Source organism: Bufo gargarizans, chromosome 2 (assembly GCF_014858855.1).
Source record: "Bufo gargarizans isolate SCDJY-AF-19 chromosome 2, ASM1485885v1, whole genome shotgun sequence".
Classification (NCBI taxonomy): domain Eukaryota; kingdom Metazoa; phylum Chordata; class Amphibia; order Anura; family Bufonidae; genus Bufo; species Bufo gargarizans.
The window spans coordinates 150,750,194-150,767,699 of record NC_058081.1 but is presented as its reverse complement, the minus strand read 5'-3'; the positions used below and the strand labels follow the sequence as shown (position 1 = coordinate 150,767,699).

Genomic DNA, 17,506 nt, shown 5'->3' with positions numbered 1-17,506 from the left:
GGACATGCTTGTAAGGACTCCCCCATCTGCGGAAAACACTTCCAAGTTGCGCCTAGAAGTGCCAATCTCCTTTTTTCCCTCTTCTCAGGTTAATTGGGAGCCCCCTTTGCAAAAAGGGGTTCTCATTAAGATTTGCTGCTATTTAATATCATACACCATGTGGATTACAAATAATGACTTTGTTACCACATGTGGATTAGAAATGACTTTTGCACTATTTGTTCCAGTTTGGTGCACTTGATCCATAAGCACTTAGGGAAAAGACTCTAATGTGAATTTGATTGCATTATATATTTGCACTGTATTTTTGCACTAACCTTTTGGAATTTTAGCAACGTTCAAGCACTTTCGCCTATTGTATGGACTCTTTTTACGGGTATAACAATGTGACCTCATGCACTTTTTAATATACTTTGGTAAAATAATGCTGTTAGTCAGATAGCTAGTACCTTACTCTAATGCTTATATGGACTGCCTCTGAGGACGTCAATACTAAATGGTTCTTATGTTAGCTGTTCACGGTGACCTTTTCTGTGTAGGCTGGCTGCATGCGCCCTTGCATACTGGCTGCAGGACGAAATCCTGTGTAGGCCGGTTGCTAGTGGCTGCATGCTGGCTGCGGGGTCTGTTGTGAACCGCCTGTGTATGGTGACTCTCTCCATCTCTGCGGTGTCACAGGAAGGTTCTTTCCCCGTGATGCTTCTGTTTGTCTGTGGTGCCGATTAAGGGGGGCAACGCCCGGTTCAGTATCCTGCTGTTCTGAGTTCCAGTTCTGATGGGGTTAACTCCCCTGTCTGCTGTGCCTGGGTGTGGCTTTCCAGGTGCCTCGTTACCCAGCTATGTTGTCCTGTGAGCTGTGGTTCTGGGGGGGGAGTCTTGGTCTGTCTATATGCAGTGTGGCCAGTTCTGTTAATTCAGGCTGTTCTGTACTATGCCATGCCCTGGTCTGGTCCTGTACCATGCCATGCTTTGCTGCTAGGTTAGCACCTCACTTCTGTTCCTGGGATTTTTCCATCTACCCTTCTGCGTGGTGTCGGCTGGTTTTGCATCAAGTGTCTGTCCTCCGGGTTCCATGTCCTGTATAGTGTTTATGTCATATTTTGATCTATGCCTTGCCTTGTCCATGTCTTGTTCTATGCCTTGCCTTGTCCATGTCTTGTTCTTTTCCTTGCCTTGTTTCTGTGTTCCCTGGAGGGTAATGCCTATTTTCTGTCTCTGTCTTGTCCATGTCTTATTTCATGCCATACCTCATTCATGTTCTGTATTTCGCTATGCCTTGTTCTTGTTTTATTCCATGCCATGCCTCATCCTTATCCTTTAATAATAGATGGCGGAGGTGCAATAGACATCGCTTATCTAGACTTTAGTAAGGCTTTTGATACTGTCCCACATAGAAGGCTTATCTATAAATTGCAGTCTTTGTGCTTGGACTCCCATATTGTTGAATGGATTAGGCAGTGGCTGAGGGACAGACAACAGAGGGTTGTAGTCAATGGAGTATATTCAGACCATGGTCTTGTTGCCAGTGGGGTACCTTAAGGACCTGTTCTGGGACCCATATTGTTTAATATCTTTATCAGCGAAATGGCATAAGACCTCAATGGTAAGGTGTGTCTTTTTGCAACAGGGTTGATGTTCCTGGAGGGATACACCAAATGGAAAATGATTTAGGAAAACTAAAGGAATGGTCAAAAATCTGGCAACTAAAATTTAATGTTGATAAGTGCGAGATAATGCACCCGGGGCGTAAAAACCCAAGAGCAGAATATAAACCCAAGAGCAGAATAAACCCAAGAGCAGAATATAAAATCAGTGATACAGTCCTAACCTCAGTATCTGAGGAAAGGGATTTAGGGGTCAATATTTCAGAAGACTTAAAGGTAGGCAGACAATGTCATAGAGCAGCAGGAAATGCTAGCAGAATGCTTGGGTGTATAGGAAGAGGCATTACCAGTAGAAAGAGGGAGGTGCTCATGCCGCTCTACAGAGCACTAGTGAGACCTCATTTGGAGTATTGTGCGCAGTACTGGAGACCATATCTCTAGGAGGATATTGATACTTTGGAGAGAGTTCAGAGAAGAGCTACTAAACTAGTACATGGATTGCGGGATAAAACTTACTAGAAAAGATTAAAGGACCTTAACATGTATATCTTGGAAGAAAGATGATACAGAGGGGATATGGTAGAAACTTTTAAATACATAAAGGGAATCAACAAGGTAAAAGAGAAGAAAATATTTAAAAGAAGAAAATCTGCTACAAGAGGACATAATTTTAAATTGGAGGGGCAAAGGTTTAAAAGTAATATCAGGAAGTATTACTTTACTGAGAGAGTTGTGGATGCATGGAATAGCCTTCCTGCAGAAGTGGTAGCTGCAAATACAGTGAAGGAGTTTAAGCATGCATGGGATAGGCATAAGGCCATCCTTTATATAAGATAGGGCCAGGGGCTATCCATAGTATTCAGTATATTGGGCAGACTAGATGGGCCAAATGGTTCTTATCTGCCGACACATTCTATGTTTCTATGTTTATCCTGTACCTTGCTATGCCTTGACCATGCTTTTTACCTTGCCTTGTGTCATGTCTTGTATGTTTTGCTTCCTGCCGGTAGCTATTCCAGGTACCTCCTGGTCTGTCTGGACCACCTGCCACTGACTCTGGGTTTGCTCTGGAGTAGCCCCTGGCAACTACCTCTGGCCCAAGCCTATCCTCACCATCTGAGGCTCTAGTGAAAACCAGGTGTTTCTTAGTTACGCCCCTCCAGAGTATTGCCAGTCAGTTGCGCAGTGGGTCTCTACCCGCTATTCCGGGTAGTGTGCCTATGCGTACGTCTGTATCCTTGACCTGTTTACCTGTAAACCGGTTCCCTGACATCCCGGAGGTCTGCTTTGGACCCCCGTCACATGACACTAGGCATTGTAGTGTATTGTTGCTACATAAGGGGGAACCAAGTGGTAAGTCACAAGCAGATCTAACACTGTCAAGGGTAATCCGCTGCTAATGTATATTTAGAGGGATTAACCCTCATGAAGATTTGAGAGTGAACTGTCTCCTCCTCCTAGTTTGGTGTGTCCTAAAGCTTAGTGTGTAGCCTTAAGAAAATATGTTTAGCTACCTGTTTAGTCATAAAGCTTTATATAGACCTTGGTGTTTAGAAGGGAATACAGGATGAAGCCACCCTTCTATTTGCGGGTGTCTCATGGTATCGTGGAGGGATTACAGTACATGACACCCCCACACTCTAAATAGGACTTTGCCCATGTTGTGGAGTATTTGAGCGCTTAGTGCAGTCTTTTTGGTTCTCTAGTTATTACCAAGAAGGGAAAACTGTAAATAGACACCCTACTCATATGGGCAGGAACCTAGTGGTAGCCGTTTCTGATACCTAGTATGGCCAGGAACCTAGTGGTAGCCGTCATTCTATGTATGTTCTTATGCAGCACTTTAACTTTCCTTTGGTACCCTTAGAGCACACCCTAAGCACAAGCATAGGGCGGCTTAGTTTTAAGTAAGGGGGAATGTAACACCCCAGAGTGGTGTTACCACTTCTGCACCTTGCTACTGTCTTTATTGGGCTAACACCAATGCCATCTATGTATTTTGTCCAGGTCCTTCACAATATGCGTCCCTATTTTGTTATGTAACTGTCCATGTAATGTGCCTGGTTCACCAGCAGGTGGCAGCAAACACAGCAGAGCTATTTTAGATAGAATGGAACTTACCATTCCATTCTAACCTCCCTCTAGAGAAAAGTGGGCTAGTCCTACTTCCTGCAGGAAGGTGGCGACCAGTTAGTTCCAGTCTAGTTTATCCCCTGCTATGGGAAGAGTGTGCAGGGGAACATCTCTGCTGGACATACCCATGCAAGCCAGAGCACCTTAAGCTCTGTTGGCCATGGGTGCAGAAGCCTAAAGCCTCAGGAGCCAGGAGTAAAGTTTCTTGGCCAAAGATAAGTCTGATTACAGAGAGAAGTGCAACATAGAAAAGAAGCCAAGAAAATCTAAAAGCAGAATTAAAGCTATTTTGCACTGATGAATGAGCTAAAATTCTTCCAAGCCAATGTCCACAACTAATTAATAATGACTGCAAACATTTAGTTGCAGTTCTTGCTGCACAAGAGGGTCACACCAGATACTGAAAATAAAGGTTCACATACTTTTGCCACTTTCAGATATGTGATATTAGATCATTTTCCTCAATATATAATGACCAAGTCTAATACTGTTTACTCATGTGTTTGATTTGGATATTTGTATCTACTTTTAGAACTTATGTAGTTTTAGGTCAAATTAATGCAGAAATATAAAAAAATTCTTAAATGTGTCACCAGAAATGTTATCTGCTAGTGAAAACCAGATAGAAAGACATCCTTTTTTTTTTTTTTCTAATTTCTTTTTATTTTCTTATTTCAGATTTTTTTTTATTGTTTCCTGAACATTATTATGGGTCTGGCCATCTTGCCTGAGCTGTTCTTAACTGCATTTAGAAAGCATTAAAAATAGCTTTACGGCAGCCCCATGGTCCAAAGACACAATGGTCGGTAGGGGACCTCATTGACTTCTATGGGAAAGCTTTCTAGACATGCTCTATGACCTGTGTTATCTGTCATCCTAATCCTGACTATAATGACCTCTCCTGTTTGTATAGATAAGCAGGTAACTGTAGTAAAGTGATCTGTACAGACCAAGAAATGGTGTCTATTATTATTCCTAGTGGCCAGTGAGAAAACTGCAGGATTTTATGTTTTTTAAAAAAAAAATATAGATATTGACAAGGAAAATTAAAAATAACATCACCAAAAATTCTTAAAAAATATGTTAAACATAAAAATGTGATTTAAACAATAGGCTATGTTCTGATGACATATTTCCTTTAAGGGTCAACAAATTCTTATGCATGTGTGTTAGTCTGCTGAATTTTATTCAGAAATTGCATTTTAAAGATCCTTAGGGATGTTTAGGGACTCTGTGGAACGCAGTGGACATCCCCGGGCAAGACAAGCAGTTAGCAGTGTATAATGGATAACATGACTCGGGTGCAGGGAGAATACCACACTTACTCAGTGACCAAATTATCTTGCGTCTCTGTTGTCACTTTGAATATCTCCACTGTGTAAGATTCAACAGGGTTAATGTTCCTGGATTCCCAGCAGATTAAAGCTGCATTCTCACAGCTCAGACATTCCCTGGTTTTAACGATAGGAGGGGCTGGGGCTACAAACATAAAAATACATTATTAACACTTCTGAAATATATCCTCAGTAATAGCTATATAGTATAACAGTTATATGTTCTTGTTGGGTCTTTTTACTTTACAATCCAGCTCATGAAATATTATCTTAAGGATAAAGGTTCCATCTTTGTAATATTAATAACATACTGATCTCAGACTTCCACCCCCCCAACACCGCCCCCCAAAAAAGTAATATATCCAGTTACCCAAAAAAATAATGAAGCAGGGACCTATATGGCCTTCTAACTTGGAGAAAGTCTGAGAACATCATTAGTCTATTGTTGAGATTACATCAACACCAGGAGTATAAAAATCCATCATGGGCAGTTAGACACCTTTTGGCTTGTAGATGATACCTCAAAGTGCAGATGCCACCTAGCAACCAAAGCCCCTAAAGGACATCTGTCAGCAGATTTGTACCTATGACACTGTCTGACCTGTTACATGTGCACCTGGCAGCTGAAGGCATCTGTGTTGGTCCCATGTTTCCCCGTTGCTCCTAGAGGCTAACAGGTCAGCCAGGGACACATCTGCTGACAGATGCCCTTTCAAGGAGCATTCCACACAATGGATAGGCGCTAAATGTTGAATCAGTGAAGCTCTGACCACTGCGTCCACCCATCATGACAGTTCTAGGACCCTTTTATCCTTCACATGCCTGCAGAGGAGTTTAAAAGGAACAGCTGCTCCATACAAACTATGTTAGTTAGGAAAACCCCCAAGTGCTCAGCATATCCATTGCTCCCAATGAGTTTGAATAGTGGTTCTTCTTACTATGATTAGTTGAGGCAGGAGAACTGAATCCCCTGTTCTGGCAATGACTGAAGGACCCAGCAGTACATTTATCACTTATGTAATCTATAGGGGATATGTGTTTGTGGCTGGAATACTTCTTTAAAAAAAAAAAAATTAAATTCAGGGAATCTGAACGATTATCACATAAAATTACAACCATCAGAAATCAGTATGGAAATTCCCCTTTAAAGGGGTTGTCCGGGTTCAGAGCTGAACCTGGACATACCCTTAATTTCACCCAGGCAGCCCCCCTGAGGCTAGTATCGGAGCATCTCATGCTCTGATGTGCTCGCTTGCCCTGCGCTAAATCGCGCAGGGCACGGGCTCTTTTGTTTTCAATAACACACTGCCGGGCGGAAACTTCCGCCCAGCAGTGTGTTCGGTGACGTCACCGGCTCTGATGGGCGGGATTTAGCACTGCCCTAGCCGTTTAACTGGCTAGGGCAGTGCTAAATCCCGCCCATCAGTGTCGGTGACGTCACCGGGGTTCCTGGCAGCCCGGTGGAGAGCCCCGGTATGTCACCGGAATTCCAAAAAATGCCTTTGCCCTGCTCTTGTCAGGGGGGCTGCTGGGGTGAAAATGGAGTGATGTCCAGGTTCGGCTCTGAACCCGGACAACCCCTTTAACACTAAACAGGAAAGGACAGTGCTGATGTATAATATTTTATACTGAGAGCAAGAAAACTTTGTGTAATATAGACATTTCCAGAGTACCGTATTCCTGTGGATACAGCACAATACAGATTTCTTAGTAGTGTCGAGCAGCGCAGTCAGTAATGAATATTGCTATCCAGTTTATGTGCGCCTCTAATACACGTATGTAATTACCTGTCACGTACACGGCACTTTCACTTGCAGGGCTCTCACCCGAGGCATTTATTGCAATAACCCAGAGTTCATACTGTGTGTTTGGCAGCAGGTTGGTTACTGTGCAGTAGGTTTCCTTGGCTCTTATCATGAATTCTGTGAAGCAAGATTGGAGTATAATTATGATCATAAAGAACAGTATGGGCTTCGCTACCTTGTCTTGATCCTGGGCTGGCCATTCAGGCTCTGTGGGTTATAGATACTGATTTGTGATTTTGCCAGCATACAATTTAACACAACTAACTACCAGTGTGACAGGTTCTGTCATTGTAAACCAGCAAGGGTCCTTTCACACAACTGTATCCATTTTGTGCTCCGAAAATTGTGGATCTGCAAAACACGAATAGAGGCCGTGTGCGTCTTGCATTATGCGGTCCCATACATTCCACCCTATGTTAGAAATGCCTATTCTTGTCCACAAAACAGACAAGAATAGGACACGTTCTCTCTCTTTTGAGGGGCAACGGAACGGATGTGCGGATGTGGACAGCACACTGTGTGCTGTCCTCATCTTTTGTGGCCCCATTAAAATGAATGGTTCTGCATTTGATCCGCAAAACTAAATGTGGATCAGATGCGGACCAAAAATACAGTCGTTTCAATGGAACTTAATACTGTGTTATCGGGCTGGTAATGTATGGAAATAATGATTATTTTTTTCAAAGTTTAAAGTTGTCGATGAAGATAAAGCTAATTATAATCTACCCATGTTGACCATCCCATAATAATATAATGTGGTTTACTATCAGTGACATGATAACATAGGACAGGATTATAAAGTCAGAATTTTCAGATAGTTCTCTAAGGAAATTTTATTACATTTTTATACTGTACATAAAAAATGAGCAAAACAGAATAAATGATTTAAGGGTAGCACAAAATGCAAGCAATAAGTAATTAAAGGGTAACTGTCATGTTTTCATAAAAAAATAAATTTTAGCATATGTTAGTGCTGCAGCAGCATTATGCATAAAGCAATCTTTAGTTTCTTCACATACCACTGTTTTCCTTGAGTCTTTCCCTTAGTTTCGGCTGTTTAAACATTTACAATATGAGGCCCTTCTCAAGATGGCTCCTCTGCCAGTTCTCTGAGGCCAAAACTGCTTTCCCTCACTTCCCATACACACTTGCTGTAGCCAGCAACTCCCTGCCAGCCAATCAGATTGGATTACTGAGAGACACGCCTCCTCACTCTGAAGCCTAATGCAGCCATGCAGTGTGAAGGACCGCCCCTCTGTCTTCTGTTTATACTAAAAGGAAGACAGACAAACCCTAGCAACGGTCTTTTAAGGGAGCAGTGGAAAGGAACAGAGGACATTAATGAAAGCTGTTATAAGGTAATTACAGATCTTTTGGCAATCATTGACAGACTAACTCAGGTATACATGCCTAGCTCTAATAAGCTAGCAAATAAAAAAAATTGCACAATTAATACTGCATTCAAATAGCACACTTACTCAAACACTATATAGTATCCTATACATTTCATTAATATATAATGTGGTCAGTGGTAAAACCTATGGAGCAGTAGCCGGAGATACCACAGGCCCCTCTTCACTTCTCACAGGTGACATCCTGAAGCTGACAGCAGAGTGGATCGTTCTAAAGACTACGGTATGGAACTACAGAGGTTGCAGTTGCATCCAGTAATATACTCAATTGGCTAAGTGTAGATATGGTCCAAGATAAGTTAACTAAGGTAAATGTGAAAAACACTTCGGGTCCAGATGGATCACACCAAAGATTTCTTAAAGAGCTCAGTTAAGTCATTGCTGTGCCCCTGTTTATAATTTTTAAAGATTTTCTAGGTACTGGTACAGTGCCAAGTGACTGGCGGAAGGCAAATGTGGTGCCCATATTCAAAAAAGGATCTAGGTCCTTCACAGGTAATTATAGACCTATAGGCTTGGAAAGTATAGTTTGTAATTGGATTGAAAACTGGCTGAAGGACCGTGTCCAGAGAGTCGTGGTCAATGATTCCTATTCAGAATGGTCCCAGATTATAAGTGGTGTACCCCAAGGTTCAGTGCTGGGCCCTTTATTATTTAATTTATTTAGTAATGATATTGAGGACGGTATTAATAGCACCATTTCTATTTTTGCAGATGACACTTAACTGTGTAGAACTGTGCGGTCTATGGAAGATATCCACAAACTACAAGCTGACCTGTACACTCTGAGTGATTGGGCATCAACTTGGCAAATGAGGTTCTATGTGGATAAATGTAAAGTTATGCATCTTGGTAGTAATAATCTCTGTGCTTCATATGTCCTAGGTGATGTAGCACTGGTAGAGTCACTTATAGAGAAGGATTTGGGTGTCCTTGTAGATGGTAGATTAAATTACAGCATACAATGTCAATCAGCTGCTTCTAAGGCCACCAGGATATTGTCATGCATTAAAGGGGTTGTCCGGGATCCAAAATATTTTTACAAAACAGTTTACTCACTATTAATAGTTTCAAGGTCCCCCTAGATGTTTTTATGTATTTTTCGACATCAGCAGTGCTCCGACAGTCCCCCACTGATTGTTGACATCTATGTTTATGTGTGCGGTAACTTCCTGCCGCACTGCCTTCTGGGTCCCAAGGCAGAGCAGCATCGCATGGTTTCTGGTGTCCATCTGCTCCTTTGTGCATCCGCCCCCACGATTCATATGCCGCCTCCTACCACACATATTCCTCCCCCTTAATTACGCCCCTAAACTCTGACATCACTGGACCAGAGGGGCGTAGCTTAGCGTGGTTTGTTGCCGCCTAGCTACTGCCCATCCATGCACTCTGAATAATTACTTTGGCTGATGGTGACATCACCGGGCTCCTTGCGAAGCGGAAGAAGAGGCTTCGCCCTGCAGGAAGGGACCCGGTACGTCACTGACTCTTAGAAAAACGGCACTTCCGGCTGAGATTTGTGAATTGCAAAAGGGGCATCAGAAATGTCTGTTAAAGAAGAACAGGCATGAATGTAATATTTAGGGGGCTGTTGTACACATACAACAATGTCCCCTATCCCGGTCAACCCCTTTAAATGAGGCATGGACTCGCGGGGCAGGGATGTAATATTACCACTTTACAAAGCGTTGGTGCGGCCTCATCTGGAATATGCAGTTCAGTTCTGGGCACCAGTCCATAGAAAGGACGCTCTGCAGCTGGAAAAAGTACAGAGGAGAGCGACTAAACTGATAAGGGGCATGGAGGGTCTTAGTTATGAAAAAAGATTAAAATAATTGAATTTATTTAGTCTTGAGAAGAGACGTCTAAGGGGGGGACATGATTATCCTATTCAAATATATAAATGGGCCATACAAAAAATACGGTGAAAAACTGTTCCATGTAAAATGCCCTCAAAAGACAAGGGGCACTGCCTCCAACTGGAGAAGAAAAAGTTCAGTCTCCAGAAGTGTCAAATCTTCTTTACTGTAAGAACTGTAAATCTGTGGAATAGTCTTCCTCAGGACGTGGTCACAGCAGGAACAGTGGACAGTTTCAAAAAGGGTTTAGACGAATTCTTAAAAGTAAATGGCATTAATGCTTATGAAAACGTGTAGAAATCTGCGTCTCACTTCCTTCTGGGATTTGTGTCCCCACCTATCCCTTGTTTGAACTTGATGGACTTATGTCTTTTTTCAACCGTATTAACTATGTAACTATGTAACCTAAGCCTTGGAGCCTGTGGGGCAACAAAAGTCCTTCTGCCGAATATAAGAAGACCAGTACTACAGATTTTGCATTGAGGCTCAAGAGATTCAAATTAATCCTCTGGCACATGGCTATTGCTATCACTAGAATATGCCATAAATGTCAGATAGGTGCAGATCCCACTGTTGTATCTGCAGAAAGTGACCCAAAGCGAAGGGAGGATATTTTCGTACATGCCATAACTGTGAATGGAGAGGACGCTGTTCATGAGATGCTTGCCCTTTGTTCACTTTGAGAGCCTCGTTCTGGAGATAGGAGCAGGTCCTTGAGGTGGGACATGCACCAATTTGACATTTATGGCATATCCTAGTGATACTCCATAAATGTCCCAGATGGGATAATACATTTAAGGCAACCAGCCTGCCATAGTTGCACCTAGGTGTGTGCATGTGTTTTTATGTGTTGTACCTATAATGCATTGATGTGTTTTTGTGTGTATATACATATATGTGTTTATATTTCTATGAAAGCGGTCCAGTCCTTACTTATTGCATCTCTGAATATAGTTTTATAGCATCTTATCTTACCTTCTCGATTTTCCCCTGGAGTAACATCAGATACTGGTTTATAGTAGAGGTGGTAATGTTCCACTGTGTCATCAGAGAACAGGCTCCAGCACACACGGAGAGATGTCGCTGTGGCAGAATTGGGTGTCTGAGGGTTGATCACAGGAGCTGAGGGAACTGAAATATGATAGACTATTGAATGCTTATTCAGTCGTTGTATAGTTTTTGACTTTTATGATTGCCTTGTATAGAAACAGTGAAAAAATGCTACATAATCCTTAAATATTTAAATTCCTCTACCTAACAATGTATATAATTCCCTGGCTAGTTCTCATAGCAACCAGGCAAGGGAATCATTCATTACAACATAGCCTTTCCTATACAATGGATATCATCCTTACATCCCCTCCAGAGTACCTTATTATTAACCAGTGCAAGCTTGGCAAACAGAAATCTATACAGTTAAGGTGCATTTACGTGCAGCAAGCAGCAGCAGATTGTCAGACAATTGGCTGCTTGTTCAGTGGAGGGGAAGCAGTGATCCCCTCCACAGTATGAGGGATTGCTATTGCAATCGCTCGTTCTCACACAGCTGCATTGTTTCTGGGCAGCAGATCGCTGTTCACAGGAATGGTGGTCCCCGATAATCTGCCCATGTTAATCCACCTTTATGTGAAAGAGAACCATCTCACCAGTGCCACCTATTGAAAGTAGCTCCTTATGGGTCAAAATCTGACTTTCCAACAAGGCCTACAGCTATCAGCCTACTTCAGGGCATGGTGAGAGTTGTAGTTTTACAACAGCTGGAGGGCCGCAGGTTGAGCATCCTGCTATAGAGGAACCGATACAGGTATTTGTCCTTCTGCTCTATTGACTGGCACCCTCGGTCTTCTCTCCCCCTATAAAATGCTGGGGACAATTTTGCAGGTGGAGAGTTGATAATATACTGTAGAAGCTAATCCTGTTAGGCTCTATAACAGTGTTTTGCTAGGCAGCCATCCAACCTTATAGGAACACTACTCCAAATAGTCCAAACACTCCATAATAAAATAGTACGATGGTAACATTTCTGTTACAATGTGGCTGCAGAAGGCAATGTTTATTTCCATACGTGTCCATATTGGCTGCTATATAGATGTGATAGGAGGGAATGTAAATTCTGAATACCTTTCCACCTACACCCTACATTCTCAAAATCAGCACTGAAGCTGTAACAATGGATCACGTCAAGCACCTACAAAGCAGTATAAATGTACATCCTTGCCATGAATGATAACGGTCAATGCACTGTATACATGGCCAAAGTAACCCTTTCCCTGCCAAGGACCTTGCAGGGTGGAATTCAGTAGCCAAAGTTGTATTTTCAGACATCGAAGATGTTATCGGCCAAGTTGGGACGTTTTGTTATAATTCAGAAATTATAGGTGTATGGCATGATAGTCCAATCATTTGCACTCAAGGACCAAGGAGTCAAATATTTTTTTTAAACTTACTCCCTGTTCAGCCAATCTGAAATATTGCTGGTATGATTGCGATTCATTCGACCATTGTTTCATTTATATGGCAGGTTTTGACTCTCTCTAGCGGTGAGCGAAGTTTTACAGAAAATCCCATACTCGGGTGTAGTAACATCGATGCTTGAGCGCATACAAAGAGAGCCGAAACAGGCCCATAGGCTTTGCACTAGAAATACAAGTACCTGGGAGAGTATCAACGGAATCCAAAAGCTGCTCCACTTCTGAGACGTCCAAACTAATATTTTTAAACTCTGCATTTGTTGAAATATTTAAGTTGATATCAGTACTGAAGTATTGGTGCAATCTGCAAAAACAAGATACATTGTATAGTCTACAATAGTATAGGTCACAAACTAAGTAGTGATAGAGCAAATACTGGGAGAACTGGAAGCTTCATTAAAATTTGACACTATCATTAAATACCCCCTGAGCTCTGCCTCCATTTATTACTATGGGCTTGAATCTGTGTGATGTACTATACAGTGCTGTTTAACTATTGGTAGGACTATGAAGAGCACTATTACTATGGGGCACTCATTTTCCTTCAGGATAGTATTTGTTGTATTGGGGGGTACAGTGAGCAGCAGGAGAACACTGTGGGGACTCCAGGTTGGGAGATGATGATAGAAATGTGAGGAAGCTCAGATGTCTGTGTGTCACACTCTGCAGAGACGAGGCAGCTGAGAGAAGTTGTCCGGACCGAATGGCGAATATGATGACAGAGAAGATCTACATCGGAGGAGACGTCACCTGGAGGCCCTGGATGTGAGCGGTACGTGCTGCTGTATAGCAAGTACAGCAAAATGTCTTCAGTGTTAGTGTTTTCTGGGGGTGGTGGTTGGGGGAGTGCGTTTGGTCAACTCAGAGAATTGGGCCATATGCATTAGGGCTTGGGATCTTTTGAGACTCTAGCAACGGCCCTGCCTCTAACGGTTCACTACTGTATGTTATGTCAAATATTAATATGTTCACATTCCGACAAACATAATAATAAAACCTCCTCATAATTATGATATTTTCAATACTTTTTATTAATTCTATACATGCGACAACTTATATGAAGATATGTATTTTTATTTTATTTTTTAATTATAGAAATTATAACTTTTTTACCTGTTGGTTGTATCAAGTGCAGTCTGCAAAAGGGAATAAAAAAAACACATTAGAAAGTAATATGAATTTAAAGGACTGATATATACAGGAAATTGTAGAAGGTTAGGAAAGAAAATAATTATGTAGAGCAGAACTAGATTTATGCATACAAACAATATACAAATATTAAAGGACTTCAGGACTTGCATCACCAAGCGGAACGTCACTGCTTGGTCCCCGGGGCTATGGCGCTAGAAACAAGCAGCGGGGAACAGGTATGTTTGCTTCCCTTCTCAGGTACAGCAGGGTGGGGGTGGAGTGTTAAAATGTCAATGCTGAAATAACCCTTTAAGCCATTACGCAGTTGGTGTGTACATCAAGCCTATAAAATGCAAGTAACAATTTGTTGACAACAGCATAGCAAGAACAGATGCTATCAAATGGACTGCGCTGTGCTTGGTGAGCTGTGAGGAGGTGGTGGCACTCATCGGGGCTCCCGTGACCCTTGCGACTTCCTCAAACAGCTGGGGTCCCGATGCGGGAGTCAGACCCTCACGATCTCATATTAATGACCTATTCTAGGACAACACTATGAAAATTCCAGAAAACTCCTTAATAAACATGAATGGAAACATGATGGAGCTTTTCTTTTTTTTTTTTAACATTGAAGTCAATGAATGATGGATAGAATTGGAAAGTATTCAGTTTGTATGTGTCATTCAAACGACTGACTGGATCCATTTTCTTCCACTTTTCTGTGTTTCTGACGGAAAATAAATATGGAAAACACAACGCTAATCTAAACAAGCCCTTACTGCATTCATGTCATTTCATCAGGAGCAATGTTTCTAAATGTTCCCAGGCTAAATACCCCCTACTTAAATGACATCAAAGGAACCCAGGGCTATCTTCTTCCAGTTCTGGAAAATGCCAGTTCCTGCTTAGAGATATATAGTGATGAGCGTCAGGTGCTATATTCGAATTCGCGTTATTTCACGAATATTTTGCAGAATATTTGTCATATATTTGTAAATTTAGAGAATTCGAGATTATTTTATTGAATGCGAAAAATCGGCAATGTAAAAATTGCGTAATGCGAATTTGTAACGTGAAATACAGCCATGGGTCAATTTGGCTACGTTTTTCAAGCTGGTATAAGTTTCCTGAGACTGGAGAAAATGTTTGGCACGGCAATATATTAGCGATTGCGCTAATCGGCAGTGATTAACTTCACATTTTAGCAGGTCTGACTACAGATTACTGATTTTTCTTTTCCGGCATAGAGTTCCGTCACAGGGGCTCTATACCGGAAAATAACTGATCAGTTTTATCCCCATGCATTCTGAATGGAGAGCATTCCGTTCAGTTTGCATCAGGATGTCTTCAGTTCAGTTGTTTTGACTGATCAGGCAAAAGAGAAAACCGCAGCATGCTACGGTTTTATCTCCGGCGAAAAAAACTGAAGACTTGCCTGAATGCCGGATCCAGCATTTTTTCCCATAGGAATGTATTAGTGCCGGATCCGGCATTTAGAATACCGGAATGCCGGATCGGTCCTTCCGGTCTGCGCATGCGCAGACTGAAAAAAAGGTGCAAAAAAATAAATGCCGGATCCGATTTGCCGGATGACACCGGAAAGACGGATCCGGCATTTCAATGCATTTTTTCGACTGATCAGGCATTTATAAGACTGCTTAGGATATCAGTCTTACTAATGCCATCAGTTAGCATACGTTTTGCCTGATCCGACAGGCAGTTCCGGCGACGGAACTGCTTGCCGGATCTCTCTGCCACAAGTGTGAAAGTAGCCTTAGTAATTTTATTTTTATTGTACAGTAATTTATAAAAAAATAAAAATCTAGGGAAGAGGCTGAGCATGACCGGCACTGGTCAGTTGGTAGACAGCCATTTGTAAATAATAATACATTTCATTTCTAGACACAAACTTTACTTGTGAAAAGTTAATAAAGTTTAAAGATTTCTTTTTTCCACTAGGGCTTCAGATGTCGCCTAAACAGTGGTAATGATTAGAGATTAGCGAATTTCAGGTTATGAAATTCGTTCACGCTTTGTTTACTGGTGAAAGGTGAATTGTGTTATGGATTCCGTTACCACGGACCATAACGCAATTTTATGACGGAATGCATAACAGAATGCCTTTAGAGGCATTCGTTATTCATTCCGTCATAATAGAAGTCTGTGGGCTGCAAAACAGATCCGTCCCGCTTCCATTAGGCAGGAAAGGACTCCCCTGCAGCGGAAACAGGACGGATACGTTTTACAGCCCACAGACTCTAAAGGCATTCCGTTATGCATTCCGTCATAGAATTGCGTTATGGTCCGTGGTAACGGAATCCATAACGCAATTCACCTTTTACCAGTAATCAAAGCGTGAACGAATTTCATAACCTGAAATACAGGAGAGGTGATTGCTGCATGTAAATGTAGCTCTCCATTACTGACACTGATCTGTCAATGTATTTTATCCTCCCAAAGTGGACAACAAGTCTTGGTGCGAAAAGCAGCTTCAGTTGTGCCGACTCTGGGAAACTGACTCTCCACGAAGCAAAGGCAAAAAGTGAAATATGCGAAAGCCTACAACCAGTGACCCTGCTGCCTCTTTACCGCCATGACCAGTTTGTGTCCTTCTCCCATACCATGTAGATTGTTAGCCCTCGCGGGCAGGGCCCTCTCTCCTTCTGTACCAGTTTGTAACTCGTCTTGTTCGTGCTTAGTGCAATTGTCTGTATTATGTATGTACACCCCTATCATATGTACAGCGCTATGGTATGAATGGCGCTTTAATAATAGATAATAATAATAATTACAATAACAGAAATCTATAAAGGATCTTACCCTCACAAATTCCACTTTGTCGTTCTGTTTGAATAACTGCTGTATAGTCTCCATTAAATCTTTAGAAGTGTCAAGACTTTTCCCACAGTCAACTAATTGCTCGAATAAGGTCTCCAGTTTAAGTCTCTTCTCTTCTCCAAGAGCTTGCATTTCTTCTTCAATCTTAGATGCAATAGCATCCATCACTTCTGTGTAATGTAACTCCAGGTTCTGCTCCTGCCTCCCGGAATTCTCCTGGATAGAAAAGAGCAGGCATTTATTTCTGTATGTGCTGCCTGGCAAGTGGTCTAGAAAGGATTTTACAAAACAAAGCTCCCTCACCTCTATAGTGGTATACATCTCCTCCAGGTGTCCTGCAAAATTCTCCATCTGTGTCATCTGCTCTTCCAGTTTGCACATGTTTTTGTGTATTTCTTCCTGAGGTTTGGGAAGAAGATGTGTCACACATTCTGTGCCCATGTGCCAACACCAGTCTATATACACTAGGCTATATTCACTAAGGGCTCATGCACACGACCATATGGCTTTTTCAGTGTTTTACGGTCCGTTTTTTACGGATCCGTTGTTCCGTTTTTTGTTTCGGAACAACAAAAAAATATTTGGCTGTAACGGAAAGCAGTTTGTTGGCCGAAGGGCTGGAAAGTGGTACAATAATGAGTATCTGCCGGCTCCAGCATTGGTGGACGTTCCTTGCTTAGGGGTGTATTTCCTCAATGCTAAGAAATACAGACAGATATTTATAAATCGTGAAATACTAAAACCGCACAGCATAGTGAGAGAAGCAACTATAAATAAGGAAGGTTAAATGACCACATAAGCAACACCTGAGGCAAGGGGTGTGGCCAATCCATTACCCGAAACAACACAGACACCTATTAATCCACAAGGAAAACCTGGCAGATCAAACCATGTGTTGCCAGTCTCACAGATCTCCTGCCAC

General features: G+C 42.0%; 1 protein-coding gene across 1 annotated transcript in view; it reads right to left on the bottom strand.

Moving 5' to 3' along the window:
- Nucleotides 1–17,506, bottom strand: part of FSD2 (fibronectin type III and SPRY domain containing 2) — a 77,796-nt gene that overhangs the window by 40,507 nt on the left and 19,783 nt on the right. The window contains exons 3-9 of the mRNA XM_044283261.1: nt 16,888–16,983; nt 16,567–16,800; nt 13,732–13,754; nt 12,801–12,922; nt 11,123–11,278; nt 6,859–6,993; nt 5,063–5,216 (exon numbers count right to left, since the gene is read on the bottom strand). Of these exons, the coding sequence (XP_044139196.1) occupies nt 5,063–5,216; nt 6,859–6,993; nt 11,123–11,278; nt 12,801–12,922; nt 13,732–13,754; nt 16,567–16,800; nt 16,888–16,983 (920 nt within the window). The remainder of the gene's footprint in view (nt 1–5,062; nt 5,217–6,858; nt 6,994–11,122; nt 11,279–12,800; nt 12,923–13,731; nt 13,755–16,566; nt 16,801–16,887; nt 16,984–17,506) is intronic.